General features: G+C 42.0%; 1 protein-coding gene across 1 annotated transcript in view; it reads right to left on the bottom strand.

Moving 5' to 3' along the window:
- Window positions 1–20,902, bottom strand: part of kif18a (kinesin family member 18A) — a 30,277-nt gene that overhangs the window by 6,859 nt on the left and 2,516 nt on the right. Inside the window, exons 3-14 of the mRNA XM_080785854.1 lie at window positions 20,741–20,898; window positions 19,745–19,849; window positions 18,696–18,806; window positions 18,311–18,508; window positions 12,811–12,990; window positions 12,571–12,645; window positions 12,293–12,384; window positions 8,839–9,001; window positions 8,305–8,469; window positions 5,846–5,967; window positions 5,435–5,721; window positions 1,198–1,251 (exon numbers count right to left, since the gene is read on the bottom strand). Coding sequence (XP_080641980.1) covers window positions 1,198–1,251; window positions 5,435–5,721; window positions 5,846–5,967; window positions 8,305–8,469; window positions 8,839–9,001; window positions 12,293–12,384; window positions 12,571–12,645; window positions 12,811–12,990; window positions 18,311–18,508; window positions 18,696–18,806; window positions 19,745–19,849; window positions 20,741–20,898 — 1,710 coding nt within the window. The remainder of the gene's footprint in view (window positions 1–1,197; window positions 1,252–5,434; window positions 5,722–5,845; window positions 5,968–8,304; window positions 8,470–8,838; window positions 9,002–12,292; window positions 12,385–12,570; window positions 12,646–12,810; window positions 12,991–18,310; window positions 18,509–18,695; window positions 18,807–19,744; window positions 19,850–20,740; window positions 20,899–20,902) is intronic.

The following is a 20,902-nucleotide window of genomic DNA, read 5'->3' on the forward strand; positions in this document are numbered from 1 at the left end:
CAGTCACACGAGAGAGACTCAAGAGTAGAGTCGCTGCTTCTTTGCTTGAAAAGGAGTCAGCTTAGGTGGTTTGGGCATCTGGTTAAGATGCCTCTCAGGCGTCCTAACCAGGGAGGTCCTCGAGGCACGTCCCACTGGGAGGAGACCCCGGGGCATCTGGTTAGGATGCCTCTCAGGCGTCTTAACCAGGGAGGTCCTCGAGGCACGTCCCACTGGGAGGAGACCCCGGGGCAGACCAAGGCGCAGTTGGAGGAATCACATCGGCTCACTGGTCTTGGGATTTGCACTGCCTGTAAGCATGACTGGCAAAGTATAGTGAACGTTCCTGAGTGTCTGTGTGGTTGGCTGAGAACAAAATAACCAGAGAACGGATGGGCAGATTTTCCTGGAACTTGGTAGTAATGAACCAGTGGGCTGGCCTGAAGAGCTGATTAACTTTTGGGTCAAAGTGTCAAAGTCACCATCCAATTACATAATTGGCCATATCAGTGATGAGTGGTAGCATAAAATCATATCCCATCCCCACCCTTTGCTTATTTTTCTTACCAGGGTAATTACAACTAAAGTCCACTTCTTCCTACCACAACCTTTTCACTCTCAACCATACTTTTTGAATTTGTTTAGATATATGTATTTGCGTATGCACTGCATGTGATTATTATGCATACATTGTGCTTGCAGATGTTGAGTTTCCTTTGTGTATAAAGATTAACTAGCTGAATTTCTTTTATTAAAAAATAAATAAGAAATGTGGTGTAAAAAGCAAAATTTCCCACAATCTGCTTCAATAAAATGGAGACCACCTGTTCAGTTGAAAATATCATTATAGTCAATTTGGGGGGCTATATTTCACAAATGTCTGTGTTATGCTTCCCTAAAGGTTTGCATTGTGAACCTTTTCCTCCCTAAAGGAAGTCTTGAGTGTTCATTTCATTTCATTAGTTAACTTTGGGTCGGGCAGGATGTCTGCAGCACTGCATAACTGTAAATCAAACTGAACTTTCATTTATGAACTTTTTTTGGTGCATATTTAGCACTCACAACTATCTGACCCTTAGATGACAACACCCTCCCGTTATACAGAGTATAGTAACACAGAAATAGATGGACTGTGGTAGAGAAAGTTGGCTTTGATACAGGTATGCAGGGGTTTTAGATTAATGACAGGGTTAGCAGGGGATGGGGGGGTAGATTTACCTTTGGATGATGAGGCGTGGCTGAGTGACATTCTTTTATTATGGCTCTCTGCACCTGCAAGTCAAATACATTGATTAAGAACAACTTCAGAACTATCAAAATAAAGATATATGGTAGTCCACACACACCATATCAACCATATCTTATTTTTTATTATAATTCACTCACTTAGGCATCTAGGCTCTTATAATCTACCAAATATAATAATGTAGTAAATGTACCATAGGCCACAGAGATGAATAACATTATGTACAGAAAATAAGGTTAGATATAACCAATCATCATAATAGGAATAATTATGACATTTTCAACCAATTCCAGTCTTCATTTTCTCTTCCTAGCAACGTCTGTGTCACTCGCTCCTACACTCGTCGTCCGTGATTTTGACATGCAGCAAAGGCCATCGGGACATGAACCTGCGACGTGCTGTCAGACTACCCTGAGCCTAGGTGCCCAGACCACTACACCAGCTATCCAGGCCTCCACTTACATTTTTGGCCGATATTTGGCCAGGAAGCGGTGAGGTTAAAAAACATTTTACACAAAAGATTGCAAGCTTTTATGCTTGGGGGAGTGACAGCAGTGAACTGCAGATGTGTGAAGCTCTATATGCTGCAGCTGCCTTTCAACTGTGAGACATACTGTATATTGTCGCTGTCTGGTGGAAACCTCATATGTTCAAAACGGTTACTTTTCAGGATGTAAAAAAATAAAAGTGATCTTGTAGAGCTACTATTTTTGCTACTTTTGTGTGACACTGTAGTATGTCAAAGTAGGGCATTATGTCCAAGAAGTAAAAAACTCCCCCAAAAAAGTTCAACTATGGAGATAAGAGTTTTCTTCCCAATAGCAACGATATGAAATGTTGCAGTTATAGCAGTAAGAAGACAATTTCACAAACATCTTTGTTAAAACACCAGTATTAAAGGAAACAAATGTGAAGCTGCGTTTTGATTAAGGCGATATTTTAACTGGCTCAAACGGCCAGCTGATTCAGAGTGTTTCAATAGTGCGTCCAGCCAGCAGGCCATTTATAATATTGAGCATTAATGTAAATATGTAGTAAAGAACCTGCAAATTTGACATAACTATCACATGACATCACCTGAAATTAAAACAAGGCAATAAGAAGGATGGAACCACGCAATAGGAAATGGCCAATGGATCATGTTAAATAGAGCTATGGTGGAGGAAATGAGCTCTGAAAAGAACCCTGATAAGAGACAATTTACTGTGAGTAAAATCAACAATGACACCTGTTAACAGACAGTATTACCTATAGAGCACTGGCACCATTATGTTTGTGCTCGGGGGTTGTGAAGAACAAGGTGTCAAGTTACACCACATCATTCAGCTGCAAGAGCAGACAGACAGGCCAAAAAAGTACAAAATATAAGACACTAAGGAAACAAGAAAGCAGTGGCGGAGGGGGACAGGTGCAGAGTGCACTGGCTGACAAATGATGGACACCATCATAGTAATTGAGTATTGTTGGCCAGCTTTGGTTCACGCTCCATTGTCTGTTACAGCTAGGATGTCACGAAAGGCTTGACTGAAGTCTTGGCGCTGCTGGGTCACACAGGGATGACAGACCAGGCGCTGCTGGGTCACACAGGGATGACAGACCAGGCGCTGCTGGGTCACACAGGGATGACAGACCAGGCACTGCTGGGTCACACAGGGATGACAGACCAGGCACTGCTGGGTCACACAGGGATGACAGACCAGGCGCTGCTGGGTCACACAGGGATGACAGACCAGGCACTGCTGGGTCACACAGGGATGACAGACCAGGCACTGCTGGGTCACACAGGGATGACAGACCAGGCACTGCTGGGTCACACAGGGATGACAGACCAAAATAACTGTATGTAGTGCATTCCCGCTCCCTCTGATGGTGTGCGCGCACAAAAACTATGCAATTAATCATGAGTCACATTTTCTTTAGAAAGAAAAGATTGCATCTAATTGAATTAGAGTTTTGTTGTTGAATTGTAACTACTCTAATGTATACTAGAATAAAACAATACAAAGTGCCTGTCATCTGATGCACATCTCTTCTAAAAAATATATTTACACACACACAGGAAAACAGGACTCTAGCATTGTACAGCACAACTAACAAAGATGCACATGTCTTCTAACACACACACACACACACACACACACTTAGTGATTTTGTACCGGGCATAACTCGGGCACCATCAGACTGAACTACCTCAAATGTGGTGTGTGCACCCCAGATGACCCGAGGGTGTGCAGTGCCAAAACCTAAAATAAAAGAACACTAAGATCTGCATCACTCTGTTAGGGTTATATATTGTGTTGTCATCTGCCAATGAGGAGCCCACACCAGGAGGACATAGCGGCTGCCTTTTAGAACCCCTTAAAATCAGGGGGCATTACAGAATTTGCTCAAACCGTAGCCTCGTTATGCGCCCTTTCATATTATGGCAGCCGTGCAGAACGCACACACATATATGGCATACCACTTTCCTGCATATTTTAGCATTGGGGGAGTGTCCATATGTTAATTTTATTCGCTTTGCGCAATTTGCTTTTAAGCCCCTTGACCTAAAAAGAATCAGGGCATACCGATTACACCTGGGTCTGACTACCTCTTAAATGCAAAAAGCAATGTTTGATTTTACACAAGAGCCATCTGTGCGCTGCTCAGCAGTGTTGCCATGTCTGTTTTATTATAAGTGACTTTTTCTGTAAAGTTGCTTGTAAATATTGGTAGTTGTGGTTGCTTTTCTTGTTTCTAAAGTGCTTATTTGGGCTTTTCTCCTAATGTTGTTTAAACCAGTGATCCTCACACAGTGACATTGCCATGTCAAGGACCCCCAGATGAATGCATTTGCACTAATCCAAAAATATTTTGGGCCAGTGACCCCCCCATGACAGATTTGTGTTATTAAATGTTTCAAAAATATTCTACAATAGTCACTTTTTTCCCCCAAGATTCCTTTTGAAAATAGCAGATCTACCAGCTCACAATGAATCACATTGCGACGCGTTGTGAGCTTGTAAATGGGCACCGGTGCCACATTGGCAAAAGGAGGGTGACAACTGAGTATTGTCGGTTTAAACATCTATAGTCAAATAACATTCTGCAGAGCAAATTCTATATATTCATTAAAACTATGAACTCTGACTGCATGGGGATATATTATAATGATCATTATAACGTGTGTGGGGGAATAGACTTTGGCTGTGGAGACCCCAGGCCTCTACCCCCTAGTCTGAAGTGGCTATACCACTCACATGCTATTAATCAAAGCTTCATTTGCGCATATCGTACCAGGGATCAGCTGACTGTTAAAGGGAATGGCACCCGCCAAGCTGATTGGGTTTATGGAGGTGACGCCCTAAATACACCCATGACTAATTCAGGGCCGTTTTGTGCACGCCACGGTGTCGGAGAGCACATTTTACTGTCTTCATAATTGCAAAATGACATTTGCCATGCCTCCACCTCTTAAATTCTGTCATATTACATGGTGGAAAATAGGAAGTTCTAAATGGCACCCAGCGCCTCCTACTTCGCCCACCCAACAGTCCCTGCATGCCCCAGCCCGTAGTGGAACGTGCAGTCACAAATATCACCGTCCCAGCCAGTTCCCGGCCTCCCGCTCTGCTTACCTCCCCCAAATACGGGCCAACAGTGTTCGTATAGATGCATGACAAAGTTGGATGCTCTACAGTGGATTCTAATATAAGTAGTACAGTGTGGCGTCTGCAATGGAAAATAACGTGCATATTCTTATATACTGTACATCAACACAACGTTAGTAGTTTATGACTACATCTGGACTCCCCATATCTCCAATCCATATTTATTGGTTGTACAATAGTACAACAGGTACTTTGACAAGTACAACAGGTATTGCATAAATGATTTGGGCATGCATTCCCAACCTGTATTGTCCCAGAGTAGGCCTGAGCCCAGAGTACACCGGCCTACTCTAGTAATGATAAATGTCGGACACTTTTTCAGACAGACTAACATGGAATACCTCACTATTGAATATTGGCCTTTGATAATGATTTGTACCGAGAGAGAGATTCAAGTCACTCAGAATCTTTGAACACAAATAACTTAATTTGAAAGGGTGGGTGAAAAACACCCCAAAACAACACATAATTTGTATGCGTGTGTGTGGTGGATAGAAATAACATCCCTAAACACAAACCCATAAGAACTATCAAAGTGAATCAGGGAATTGTGACTTACTGCAGGGGCTGTTCTGGTGGTAAAGTAGGTGGGAGAATTTCAGGAGAGGTGCTAGATCCTGGCAGAACGTGAACTGCCCTGACTCGTCCATCTTGTGTAGTTCTTCCATAGTTTGCTCTCCTAGCGGATTCTGCACACCTTCCTGGTCTGCCCACACCACACCTCTCTCTTTCAACACAAGTTGCTCTATCTCACGGTTTTCCACCTCATCTGCTGGTGTGAGAAGCGCAGCTCCATGCAGAGCACAGTATTGTCGGCTGTAAGCTGGCAACAAGATGTTCACCATTCTGAAATGTAACAGCAATCAGAACAGAAAGGTGTTAAGGACGAGTACAGTTTCGGAGAAGCCTCGCTGTTGAACATTGACATTCTAGTTGTGTGAAATCAGTGATACAGGCCCCGTCAACCTACTTCTGTGTACGCTTGCTCTCCCGATCCTGAAGCGCGGCGAGCTGGATAATCTGCTGAACGTGTTTTTTTAGGTCATTTACTTCCAGCTGCAGTCTGTGGATATGGAGGTCTTTCTTGAGGACCTGCAAGGGGCGAGAAGTGAGAACAGCCTATTCAGTAATTCAGAGATTACCTATTCTAAAGGAATAAGTATTGGAACTGGCCCTCTGGCAAGAAAAGTTATGGGAGCCAACACAAGCAGGGAAGGTTCAGAATTTCTCCTATGCCATGTTCCCTGTGAAGACCTAGTAGTAGAGACAGTCAAAAAGGACACCCACATCAATACCTATAGGCTGGGTGCTGGATCAAAATGAAGTCATATAGAAAATGGTGTGCCGATTTTTTCATTTCCCTGTGAAGACCTGCCTTATCTTTGGCGAGGAAGGGTGAGGGAGGGGTGGTGGTGGTGAAAAAAACAAAACAAACTCTGACGTAAGGAAAGTACGACACAACAGAAAAGAGAACATTTGACCGGTGGGTGCATGATAGTTCTGAGCCACTTCCTGGAAAGAAGGATGAAGAAGAAATAAATAAATAAATGGTTTTAGGTAACTGGCGGCCGTGTGAGGGATGAGTAAAGGATATTGATTTATTCTCTTCAGTGATCCATGAGTGAGCCAGAGAAATAAAATGAGCACGGTTCTAATTACTGGGAGAACAGATGGGAAGAAAACAGTCACGACACCAGTAGAGAGACAGCCTACCTTCCAAAATAAACAAACAAAAACACCAAGCAGTGAGTGAGCCTTAAAACTTAAAAGCATCATTGATCAAAGATCACACACACATGATGTTTTTCCTCCTTATCTTATTATGTTCATCTGTTCGTCTCATAATTTATACGCACTTTAATAAATTTGAATGTCTAAAATATAATAAAGAATAAATATTTGGGCACAACTGGCCATTAATTGCATACATCAATTCACAGCATTCTAGGATGTGGCAAGCCGCTTTGTATCAAAATGAGCTTCTGGCTGAAAATACAAAAATATGTAACTAAACTACTGTAGCCAAGATGCAGCAGCACCCTGAAATTATTAAAGCTGCATTGTGTGACTTGTGTCCCAGATAAACAAGTGGAATTACTATAACAAGCCGTTGTGTTTCAAAACAAGGCAGGTCTTCTCCTCCACATGTCACCTCCCTTGGGCTCCTCAGTCTATCAAATGCCTTCACACACACACACCTTTCTCCCATGGGACAGACTGGAAATGAGGTTACACACAGACACGCTAGCCAAACTTGGCTAATACTGGCAGTCTGCTTCCGCTTTGTTTTCACGTCACGGGAAGAGATGCTGTCACAGGCGTGTGCACTAATTGGCCGATTATGTTCACCCAGCATATTAGCGTTCGTTTGAATAGTCCTAAAACTATTTGACTACATTCAAATAAATATTTTAAATGTGGAAAAAAGAGGAGAAAGTCAAAATTTTACCACCATTTGATCTGCCGTCAATCTAAGGGTGTCATTAGTTCATCTTCCAGGAAGCATGAAGGTGTGCAGCACATTCCGTGTCAATCCAGCCAGCAGGTCTTTTTAGGCCGTGGTGCAAGTTTTCTAAGGGTTGATTTGTATGCATCTCCAAAAAAGTAGACATTCTGTATGTCTCCACAAAATGTGATTATCATAGGGAACTACACAACAGCTAAACCAGTTGTGTAAATAGTGCTAAACCAATTAATCAGTTCTCATAATATATGGGGAGTTGTGTCGTCCGATATTTCCAGGGAAAATAGATTTGACTGCACAACCTATGGTTCAAGAGTTTTAGGCCAAAAGGTAAAGCTGCCAGTTATAGTACCACCGTGAGGCCAATTATAGTGCCACAAATTAGGCTGATTTGAAAACATTGGGGTGGAATGGCTTCGGTCCAGCTACGCAAACATACAGTCACAAACCGAAAACATTCTCCTCCTCCCAGCCTGTCGGAGGGTGCTCAGGTGGCACATGGGTCAAGTAGCTGTCCATCACAGGTACGTTATCTAGGGGTTTGTATCCACAGTGATGCATCCGGCTTGCCAAACATCGACACAAACACAGCTGGCCATGTTCAAGGGAGGCAATCTTTCTCACTGCACTAACGACTTAAAAATTACTCGATACATTTGATTGTGTTTTCACTCACGTGAGTTTGTCTGTTTGTGAGCAGGTAATCTAAGGCACTGTTGAACCGCTGGCCAATTGGCCATGTTGGGATTTGCAACAGTTGACGGGTCAGGCAATGCATTCAAGGTAGGCTTACACAGCGCACATCAAAGACCGTCAGTGAGCACTGCTTTGTTTGAATTGTCATTATAATACACTGAGCAGTAGGCATGGCTACTAATCGTATCGGTTTATATTTTTTACAATGCCCAGTTTTTTTAATCACCCAACAGATTAATTCCAAATGACATGACGTAGGTTGCGTTTACCTCTGGGGGCTGGGCATCCGGCCCCAGCAGCTTCATCTCATTCTCTAACCGATGAAGGCAGCCGTCATTCTCCAGGAACCGTCTTTCTACTTCCTCCATACGCTTGTATATGTGCTGTCTCTTTGTGAGCAAAGCGGCCATCCTGCGCTCATGTTTACAGGTGGCCTGATGGAAACAAAATATAGATTCAAATTTATCATCATTTACGGATGTTACATGAAAATACTTTGAGAAGGGTTATGCAGAGAGCAGTATTACGCATAGTCTTTGAATATCAACAATGCTCAACCAAAGGAATAAAACTAAGTATTTGGAATGGAAAAACAGTTGGAATCAATTTGTCAGCCTCATAAGGTTACAGTAAACCCAGAGCTGAGGCTCAGATGGCTTAGAGCAGCATTGTCACTGTCCCATAGGGGTATGAAAGAGTAGTTAAAATATCCATAATGCAGAGAAAAGTGGAACAATGACTCAGCAGTGGTTGTTTCTGAGGGGATGAAATAATCTGTAGACAGCAAAATTATGTATCGTTACCTTCTCAGTCTTTTCTCTGCCACAGAAGAATTGGATCTGCAGGTTGTTCTCCTCACTGTGGCGCTGGCGCAACTCATTCTCCTTCAGTTGTCTCTCCAAATCCAGCTGTTCGTTCCTGATCTGGGCCCGGCTGGAGAAAATTCTCTGGACAGATTCGGACAACCTAGAGACAGAAAACGGTACAACTTGAATAGCATTTACTTTTCAGAATTATTTTACTTAATATAGTGGTTGCAACTGTATTAATTGATTGTCCCGTGGTGGGAGTTCTGCTCTGGTTTTGGCTAAATATTAAGTATTTTGTGAGGGGCACAGGGGGCCACACATTAAAAGTAAATTATTCAGAAAACTAATGTATTGTATTGTATTGCTGACCTGTTTTTTGTGTCCATATCACATGGCCCAAAAAATAGTTCCATGTGATAAAGGGGTCAAAGTTGAACGAAAGTTGCACTATATGGTAGAAATAGGTCAGCAGACAGCAATATGATGCTAGTTTTATGAATTAATTTACTTTTAATGCGTGGCCCCCTGTGCCCCCCACAAAATGACCGGAACTACTTAATATTCACCAAAACTAGAGCAGAACTAGAAGCTACCGTATTTAAAGAACTGTACAGACATTCATTAATGTGCCATGTAGCAACGAGGTGCCATGAAAAGTGTTACACAGAAAGGTTTAACAATTTCACCCAAATATTGAAACATACTGCAGTAGCTTTTCCTCATTAATTTCACCCTTTGGAGATGACACCAAATAATTAGTAAGTGAGTCGTCTCATCATTTCAAAGAACAACATTGTTCAGTAATTTATAGAATATTCTTATGATATTCTAGCATTTAACTAGATAATTTAGAAGATTTCTGAGAAAGGTGGTGGTTACTGAACCTCATATAGAAGTTAATTTGTTTAAAATTGGGTTGACAGATGGGCTGCATATAAATGCAGTCCCTGTCAGGCAGAGGACAGGAGGTAAATAAGCAAACTGGAGTGCTGTCGCTGAAATGTGACTGCACTCTCCAATGTAACCCTTGTGACGTAGGAACCGTCGTGGCCTTGCTAGACTGCTGAATTTTTAATAGTGAAGCGTGCAGCCTCTCTACAGAGGCTCTCATTGTGCGAGTTGTGAATTCTGATGCCGATGAATGAAATGTGTGGGACTGAGACTCATTCAGTTTTTCAGCGCCATCTTCACAGGTCCACCTAAAAACTGAATATCTGAGACACTACCCGATAGCTGGGTTCACAATCTTGTCTTACACAAAATTACAATAATTCATGGGTCCTAATTGCCAATTTTGATGGGTGCGGGATAAAAAAACGTACACTTGCACTCTTGCAGTGAGAGAAAATGAATAGTCAATTAATCACAATTAGATTTACATGTAGGCCTATGGACCTGCAGGGCTCTGACAGGCTTTTTCCCTTCTCCACAATGTGCTTCCTCAATCACTTAATGTTTTTAAATGTTTTTGAATATTTGGGAACCATGCAAGTCAGGAATGATGTAAATAAGGAATGCAAGGCCCACCCGTTATACCTGTTGTCAGAGTTCTAACGTCTTTGCAGAGCCATTGTGTCTGTGTTCCCTTTGTGCCTATATATGGAGATCTTGGTGTCTGCCAACGTCACTTTTATGCCCATAAATGGAGTTCTCTATATCTCTCCGTCCTTATCCCTTTCATTCCCATATATGGAAATCCCTAATGCCTGCAGTATATTGTCATATATGGGAATTACCCATATAAGCCGATCCACACGATTTGCATTTCGGGTGGATCGGCGGTTCTGGACAACTGGAACTCTAATATGCATAATACATTGATCATGACCTGACGAAGATGTGACTGATGCATCGAAACGTTGTCACTTTTTTAAAAACTTTCACCCTGATAATAAATTAAGGGCTTAAACTGTCTGAATGGTCCAGTGCCTCCTTTCCTCCTGTAACCTGTCCTTTTTTTTTATTACGAAGTGATACATGTGCCATAAAAGTGTGCTCGGGATTGAACGTATGACCTTGTGGTCCAAACTTAAGGCGAAGAGAGCTCTGTATTGACTGAGCGGGGTCAGCCCTATGTTCCCTCAGCCCTATGTTCCCTCAGAAGGAGCATTGGTCCGAGGTGCGCTGGGGGTCGGGAGAGGGTGGGTGGTTAGGTTTAAGTGTCTGCCCCGGGGGAGGTTAGGGTTAGGGTGAGGGTTTGAGGTAGGTTGTCGATCGGACCGTCGGCATATTGACGCGGACCCGAGGGAACATAGGGCTGAGGGAACATAGGTACGGTCCCGACTGAGCTACTCGGACTTGTAATGTATGTTTACTATTATTTTATGAGTCTTTGGCACCAATGTAGCAGACAGAACTTCCAGTTGACTCAGTTGTTCTGCACAACTTGCGTCAGCCTCTTTTGACCTCGACCATCAATGAGCTGTTTTCAACCACTGGCCTGACGTTGGCTGCATGTCCTTTGAGTTGTGAACTATTGCAGATATACACGGACACTGTTGAGTGTGAAAAGCCCAGCAGTGTTGTACACAGAGACACATTCAAACCAGTGCGTCTGGCACCTACCATCATGCCCTGTTCAAAGGCACTTAAATATGTTTTTCTTAAATAACTCATTTTCACTATTTTTTTCACAACACTAAAATGAAAGGGATTTGCCCATGCCCACTTCAATTGTTTCCTTCTCTACATTTACCAATACACAGTAATACACAAGCTATAAATTGGGAGGGCCTAAAGGGCTTTACATGCTCACATTTAACAAAGAAACATACAACCTCCAGGGTTGACTACCTTCCAGGTGTGTGTCGAGGGGGCAATATTCAAAAACACAAAGGAACAAAGCTGATGTCCATCCTGTTAAAAGTGACAGTACTAGTAACACATTTACTAGCCCCTAAGCTCAGCTCCAACACATCAAGGCTGCACCACACATCTTCCATACACAAACGGTCTAGTTGTTGATGTTCTTAATTCTATTTTTGCATTTCACCTGCTGTGGAAATGTTACTGGTTGGTATACTGAAACAATGTAAAGGGGGAGGCATATTCTTTCTTAAAATATGACTGGGGGGCACTTTGTTTCAAATGAACACGTAATATTTAAGTAATTTATGTTTGTTGATTTTGGTCTATGGTCCCCCAAAATGGATAGGAAAATATTTTCATACACGGTTAACCATGTAACCACCCCATCCAGCTGGCAAGTCAATTTGATCTTAATGATAGGGCTATAACCTACACCACCATGCCTAATTAGATCCTAAACTACCTGACCCAATTCATTATTTATTATTGACCTAAAGCCGCCTGAACCGCTGATAAAACCACAAGTCTCATGGCTTCTGGGCTAGTTCTTGTATCACAACTGTCAACATTGGCAAATGGCTTTGTGCTTTGTCTCCATAGCCAGAATTAGAAACGATGTCTCTCACTCACACAAACTTACTTTTTAAACTCTGCTGTGTTAGAATCCCCAGGCATAGACATTTCCTTCTTGTTGTCCTCATAAGCTTTCAGCTTCTGCTTCAACTCTGCAATCTTGAATAGAAATACAATATTAGATTGAAACTGAGGGTTAATAAAATGCTTCTATAAATTACCATGAAGACAAATGCAATATGAAAATGTATGAAGACATTATTGGTAGGGATAACTGATGCCAGACTGTGAATGCATATTTTAAATGTGTATCTTGTCAGTGAGTAGAGTTGCTTGTTATAATACCTCTTGTCGCTGTTTTTCACATATTAATGCATACTGGCCAATGTGACTGTCCAAGGTGACAACATTGCTCTTCAGCTGATGACAGAGACATATATTTTAAAAAAAATGATTTTTACTTTGGGTGGAAAAAAATAGTACACAGTAATAGTAATTGAAGAATCCTGTCAATGCTTCATTGAAATCGAATTATCTTATAGAAAGCTACGGTAATATGATATAACTAGTATTGAGTTGACGTACCGAGGTCTTTATCTCCTTGGCCCTGTTGGCATACTTCAATGTGTTAAGGGTGTCATCATATGACAGGGATGAGGAGCTGACATTGGCGATCATGACTGTCCTGCAGTTGCCTCCCAAGGAGTCTTTAAGAAGTCGTGTCAGCTTGCTGTCTCTGTATGGTATGTGAGCAGACTTCTTACGCTGAAACAAATTAACACATCAGCTTATTGAACAAGTGCATTTGATGAACAGGACAGAATACGCGACCGTGTGTTCTGATGAAAACTTAAGGTTTATTTAGCTTGTTATTTTTGCTCCAAACACATTGATTATAGTCCTGGATAACCTTAAAAGAAAAGAAAAAAACACAAGCTGATTTTCCTCCGGAATCACCACAGAAAAGAAACTGCAGATTCCGTTTGGCCTAATGATGAGGTTTGTTTTAAATACACAACGTAACAGGTTTGGTCATCAAGTAATATACCTGAAATACAAGCTGTTGGCGAAATAAGATTAAGACAAATTATGTGAAAACTTTTGTATATTTATGGGGGGGGGGGGGGGGGGGGGGGAAATACAATTCCTGCGTATATTATCTCCCTGAACCAGCAAGATTTTATTCAGTATTGTACTGCACGGCTGTTCTCAAACAAACATGAGTCAATCAGAATGAGGTGAAGTGAGAGCCATGGTTGCTAACCGAGGTTCTAGGCTAGCCAGATGCTGTTCCTGCCTAGCTGCACCTCAACTGGTGTAGTGGTAGGTGCGTGCCATGAGTCTGATAGTTTGGCTGAAGGGTTTCAGTATTGTCTTGATTAATTCCCGACTTAGGCACTTTACTTCATAAAAACAAAATTGGCAACAGTTATCTTCAATTGCAATGTTTTCCAATTCACGCATTAAAGTTCCCCCCCCCCCCTTTTTACAAAAAAGGGGGGGAAAAAGCAAGTTAAGCAGACAATGATCAATTAAGTATATCTCTGCAATATCTAAAGAGATGTTATAGCAACCACATAATTAGTGGTCAATTCTTTCTTCCCAAAGGGGCAGATGACGATGGAATTCTCTACAAAGGGTGCAGCATAATTTAAGTAATCTGAACAATCGTGCAAATATTATCCGATGTTTTCTAAAATGTTCATGCATGTACATACCCAGACCTAATGGAGGACATGACATTCTGATGTAGACTTCTTGACTTTATAGAGTCCACATGTGGGGTAGATTTAATGTTCTTGTTGAGTAGAGCATGAACACACGATTGCTGGGCTTTATGCTGCACAGTGCACACACTTTATAGAGTAATTCTCTGCACCTTGTATGCCCCGTTTAATTTTCAGCTCATATTATGAGGCCTCAGAAATCTAGGGCAAACACTAGACATTATTCTTGTGGTATGCAGACTCCTAGCTAATTGTTTGCATACCATCTGTTAGTTCTGACACAAGGCAATACACCTGTGACATCCAGAATTGCTGGACAGCCAATGTCTGTGGTCGACTATGTGGAGAGCCAAGAGATGTCTCAAATTAAACCTTTTTTAATCAGACGGTGCTATTAGACTGCAAGACTGCTTTTCATCCAGTTACAGTTCAACGTTTTCTATTAAGATTTTGATTAGTTATTTTTTCTTAGGTTATAACCTCACTGGAACAATCATTAGGGTATCAGGCTTAAAAATAACGTTATAAACAAAATGTGTCCATATACAGTAGAGTACACATTCTTTGACTCAACAGTTGCAAGTTCCGTCAATGGCAGGTAACACTGAAAGATGGCTAGATTGACATTGTGTAATGTATGCTAAACTATTGTAATATCTTTGGAGTCAGTTTTCAATGGTAACCCATTTTGTTGGAACTATAAACTAAGGAGCAATGCCAGGTTAGTAAGGCACTCTGCACTGTATGGGTGTAAAACTAGACAACATGGTTGAATAAAGGCAGAAAGTAAAACCAAGAGTCATGAAATTGGCTCATAAGCATCTACACTGGAGCACTAAGACACAAAGACAGCTCTGTTTACAACCACAGGTGAAGCTCATTAACACTAAACTATGTGGTTTGAATCAGCAGCCACTGAAACCAATAGGAAACCAACCTCAATATGAAGAGTTAAGGTTGAGTTACAAACTGAAACAGACACCCTGACTGGTCTGCAGTCACTGTGCAGCTGGTCTAGAACGGTCTATAATGACAATAATGACACAGCTACAGGTGATTCTCAATCTCATGGAGATTCAAATTGCAAGAATTCAAAGGAAATGCTGTAGAAACACTGAAGGAAAACAATAATCTCTTCTCCGGCTTGCAGCTGCCATAGCTCCATTCAGCAATCAGCACTACATTTGGATTGAGCAAAACGTCAGTTTTTAAGTCAGGGGTATTTATGACAAGACAATTTGGTAAGTATTTATTACTTATTACAAGATGCAATACTTGCAATCACATTTGAGCAATCATTAGCAAATAAATCCCAGTTTCCCTCCACAAAGAAAAGCAGGAACTGATGTAAATCAGAGCTGAGTAGCCAATCACTGAATGAAAATAAGTGCTGCAAATAATAGGCAAGCATTTTTATCTGAAGTAAGTAGCAAAATTACATACTGAGTGCATGACAGCAGATGTTCCTGTCTGGTAGCAAACCACCACCTCTTTTTGAGACATAAATTCCCTGTGGGCCTACAGTAAACTGTACAGCACTGGTAACCTTTGGGATGGGGCGGTGTTGTGGTTGGTACAGCATACAAAAGGGACCAAAATGCAACACTCGATTGGTGGCTAGTACCAGACTGATCTAGCACAGCAAGGACATAAAGATATCTTTCCCCAAGAATGAAACAAGCTGGTCGGGACGGGTCACATTTCACTATGGCGGTGGCACGTTTGTGCAGCATTTCCTAAATGCATGTGGCCTGCTTGCGTTTGGGCCCCTGGGACTGGTGCGTAAAACGAGACGACTGGTTGACAGGTTAATGTATGCAACTGGAATGAAATAATACCCAAATACTCAGTTGACTCCCCCACTTCCCAGGCTCCTTGAATCATAGGGAGGTCAGATATTTACTCTATATTCCATGAGAATGTCAGGCACATTATGTAAAATTACAAATGATCCCATTTAGCAATCTAAAGTATAAAAACTAAAAGACTTGTCGTGAACACCAGAAACAAAGGTCTGCAATGGGTTAATCTAGACTAGTTGAACATCAATATGCATCCATATATATCATATCATATCATACTATAATTCAGTCAATGTCTGTCTGTTAGAAACACTGCCGTATCTCCTCATTGCCTGCACCAATCACTCCCACTTTTCACAGGCATTGACCATATGAATATGGAGGTCTTAACGAAGCCCTTTTTTCGATTTGACACATTAATGATTAATAATGAATTTATTAGTGAATTAACCTCACACCCTCACACACCTCCGCCCCTTAGCGACACCTGCATCACAGGCCACCGTTCTCACAGTTACCCCACTGGCATGCTTCCTCTAGCTACCGCCGCAACACAACAAAGAGTGCCCTATACAATTTGGTGCCGCGTGTGTGTGTGTTGCATCCTTTGACCGTCTTCTCCTAGTAAACCACACCGTTTGCACACATCTCACCATGCACAACACCAACAGCTAGCCTGTCCACACCTCAACCACTACTTTGCATTCATATTCATGTCATATTTACAGTACAATACCCATTTATATGAAATAATAATCCAACCGCACCCAGGGCGCAGTACCCCCCGTGGCCACAAGGGGGGGGGGGGGTACTGAACAACTCATCTCCCCTCAAATCACGTGTCACCAGTGTCGCCAGTGACAAAATACATACAGACAGATGCAATGACAACGACACATTCCTAAATCACACAAAACATCAAATTCTTATCCTGATTATATAAAGAACAAACTACAACTTGCTTTGAAGCCCAAAAAGCCAACCTCCGCGTTCACCGTTTAATAGCTTATATCTCCATGGGCAGCAGACGGTGAGAGGTTAGAGACCGTCTACAAGTGCAATAACTTCCATTTATAGGCAGAATATCACCACCATACATCACACATCAATGGTGTACTTATGATTGTACTACAGCAATTAATTATCCTATACTTTTGTGCCCAACCCAACTTCCCAAGACCATCTGTAAACAATTCCCCCCTTTTAATAATGTGATCTGTTACATCGCACACTGAACATGATTTGCTGTTCATATATTCAGAACGGGTAAGGACTAGTGCATATAAACAAGCATTACAATTTCAGGATCACCAGTAACAAGAAAACAACTAACAGTGGCAGTTATTGGGTTAATTTCAAAGTGTGAATTGTAGCCCTACTAGCCCAATCACCCATTTTAACTGGTCGATAAAAAGAACATAATAGTCCCATGTCAGGGTTTCCTGCACAATGTTGTTGGCATGGCGCTGCGCCATGCTTGAATTTTTTTTTGAGGAGTTAGTGAATCATGGTGTGTGTGTGATATGAAATGTCCAGTACCTCCCCTGTGCCTCCCCAAGTGCCACCCCAGTGTCTGCCCATGCAGTGCCCCCCAGTGTCCCCCTGAGTGCCTCGCCAGTGCCTGCAGTGTCTCCCCAGTGTCCCCTCAGTGCCTCCCCAGTGCCTGCAGTGCCTCCCCAGTGTCTCCCCAGTGTCTCCCCAGTGCCTCCCTAGTGTCCCCTCAGTGCCTCCCTAGTGTCTCCCCAGTGCCTACCCAGTGTCTCCCCAGGGTCTCCCCAGTGCCTCCCCAGGGTCTCCCCAGTGCCTCCCTAGTGTAACCGCAGTGCCTCCCCAGGGTCTCCCCAGTGCCTGCCCAGTGTCCCCTAGTGTCCCCCCAGTTTCTCCAATAGCATTATAAGAGCAATAATACAAATTAATATTACTTTATTAATCTTATTAATTATTAATTAATCAATCAAATTAATTAAATGTTTCGACGCGCGGCCACTGGCCGCGCGCCAGAACCCCCCCCCCCCCACGCCCAGCACCAGGCCAAAGCTTTTTCCTGCAGGAAACACTGCATGTCATATGTAGGATTCTGTGTCACTGCGTGCACACACACACACACTAGAAGTACTAACACAGAATAAAGTGTTTACTGTATTTGTTTTCTGAATTAGAATTAATTGGCATAGTATCTTCTCAAGGCAAGTTGCTCTAGTCTATATTCGCTCAAAAGGCAAATGGAAATGCAAATCTCTGATAGGAAATGAAAACTATCATAAACTAATCACAAATGTCAGGTGACATAGTTTGAGCATACGTACATACATGTCTCAATGATATGTATAATATATAAGGGCATGTCTGCACGCCTAACTAGGCAGGCATTGCAGAATGTTGCACTGGCTACAGTGTACTTAGAGAACACGTGTATAATGTAACATTGAACAATGTAACATTGAATACAGCATTCTTTCAGGCTTAGCTTTACTTATGCATGCGTGAATTACACACAAAGTAGTGCATCTAAGTAGTACTCATAGACAGGGACAATTAGGGACAATTTTAACTTACCTTGGGATCAGCAAGAGCATTGATAACATTCCCTAGAGCGAGAAGTGACTTGTTGATGTTTGCGCCTTCACGGAAACGTGCTCCTTTGCAATTGGTGGCGCTGGCTCTCTCTGAGCCCGCCAGGTCTATCAGGCTCATTTTGGCCACACAGGCATTAGGATTGAGGCTGGCAGTCTTGTCCTTCTGCTTCAAGTAAATCTAGAGGATGAGAAACACAAACATGTCAACTCACGGTCAATCACATTGAGAATAATAAGAATATTTAGAGGCATGCTATCCCGTTGTTGAAATCTGTCTACACTAAAGGCATCAGTGGTTAGAGTACTAATGATCATCATTAGATTCATTACAATTAGACCTAGTTCACCTTCCTCAATTGAAATACCTGAAATACAGCATGGGAGCGAGAAGAGTTGGCATTCATATCAGTTGGATGCTGTGTCCTGTTTTGATTGCCGTATTCCAAAGCCTCAAGAATGTGGTCTGCAGTCTTGGGCTTCAAAGAGTCAAGAGGAGAATGACATGTGTTGGAGAAAAAAGCATTTCAGTTCAATCACAATTGCACTGTGAGCCGTATGGCAAGGTGTGTTGGTGTTCTTTCCGTTCAACATCATGTATGCCCCATCAGATTACATTAGGGTGCAGTGCACATGGCCATCACACAGACTAGAACCAGAACTCAAGAAAAGTGATGAATCTTAACTTCTGATTGGTGACAATACAAAACTAGTTGCCAGAATTATCCCCTAGATCGATACTTTAGATGTAAACGGCAAAGTCGGATAAAACAGATACGTTGGGGCATGATGGAGTCAGAGCGACAGAAATATCAATTTATTTTACTATGCTAATGATTTTATGAGAATAAAGTCTTTAATGATAGAACCAAGTTCTTGAGGAGAGAGAGAGAGAGAGAGAGAGAGAGAGAGAGAAAGCACTTCCAAAGTTCACACTGGAGTAATAAATCAAAATTGATTATTACTTACACGCCAAAGAGCCTGGTGTTTTTCTAGGCCACAGTTCAGGCTCAATTTACACATGGGTTTTGAGAATACAGAAGTTCCTTGTGATTGTTTAGTTTTCTCAAATTAAATTCAGTGTAGCTCCATGTGCACAAGTAAACGGAAGCTGCATTGCTTTTATAAATTAGAAAGTAAAAAGTGGAAGAGCCAATCAGTGGCTGTGCTTTGGGCCCTGTGATTGACAGACCCTGATTTGCTCTTCAGCAAAAAATGCCCAAACAGCTAGACCGGTCTGCAGGATGATAATGTGAATTCAGGATGGTTTACCAGGCTACTCCCCATATATTGAAGACCATGTATATTTTAGGCATGAAACATGGTGACTATCAATCTTGTATGCACCAAATTCCACAACAAGAGAACATAAACGATAGAGAGTTGACAGTTGAAATAGATTAGAATTGTCACTAACCCGATGCAATGTGAGGCCTGTCACCACGACTCCTTTATTCATGTCCTCCCTCACTGCCAGGGGGCCAACATTAGCCAACAAGTCTCTGATCTGCTCATTGTAAACCTGCAAACATGGAGAAATAAAGCATAAATCAGTGGCAGATTAAGGAATCAGTCACACACTGATCTTAACTAATTAGCCCTTCGCTAAGTCCCTCCCCAACCATCCTTGTCCAATAGAGCGTCGCAGTGCCACCCCCTTTCGGAACACGAGTGGCCCAGGAAATGAATCCCAATGCATTTTGCCGATGCATTTGGCCGATCAAATAATTTATAAGAAGAAAAACAAAACAAACAGTGTTGTCTCCTGCCTTTATTTTCTTCTTTCTAATGATTTGATCGGCCCAAAATATTGTGTTCATTGTCATGATTTGTCACGATCCGAGTTGGCTTTGTCCACGGCGTAACAGTCTTTAAATAAATACTTTAAGAAAAGCCTATGGGCAAAATGCATTGGGATTCATTTCCTGGGCCACTCGTCGTTCTGAAAGGGGGTCGGACTGCGACGCTCTATAGAGGGTATGCGCTCGACATCATCATCAAACACGGGAAGTTATGCGGGAACGTCTACTGAGTGGGAAAATATATTTTCTAGCTTTAACAGCCCATACAGTACATCCGAAAAGTTGTATTTGATTGCATGTTAAGCCTTTAAGTTTTAGAAGGTGAATTTTACCAAAAGGCAGCAATTTTGCAAGTCTGACTGATGTATTGTTTTTGTATGGTATTGTGGGATACATGCCTAGTCAGCCAACAATTTGTTTGATATATACATATATATATATATATATATATACACATATACACACACCGGTATATATATATATATATATATATATAGACCAGGCTTTCCTCCGAGGTGACGCGAGGTTAGCAAATGTCAGGTAGCAGAGTAATTTCTGACAGAAGCAGCCAATGTAGATTGCAAAAAGGAAATGTCTAAAAAAATACTCACCTCGAGATATGAGAATGAAATATCAAAGTCTTTCTCCTCCTTGAGTGACTCCATGCGCATGAACAGCTCCTTCATAGTGCGGTACATAACCCCCGGTTCATCTGGTGAGCCTAACATCGTATGCGTTTTGCCTGCTCCAGTGGCACCATAGGCAAACACTGC

Source organism: Protomyctophum bolini (assembly GCF_963924005.1).
Source record: "Protomyctophum bolini genome assembly, chromosome: 1".
Lineage (NCBI taxonomy): Eukaryota > Metazoa > Chordata > Actinopteri > Myctophiformes > Myctophidae > Protomyctophum > Protomyctophum bolini.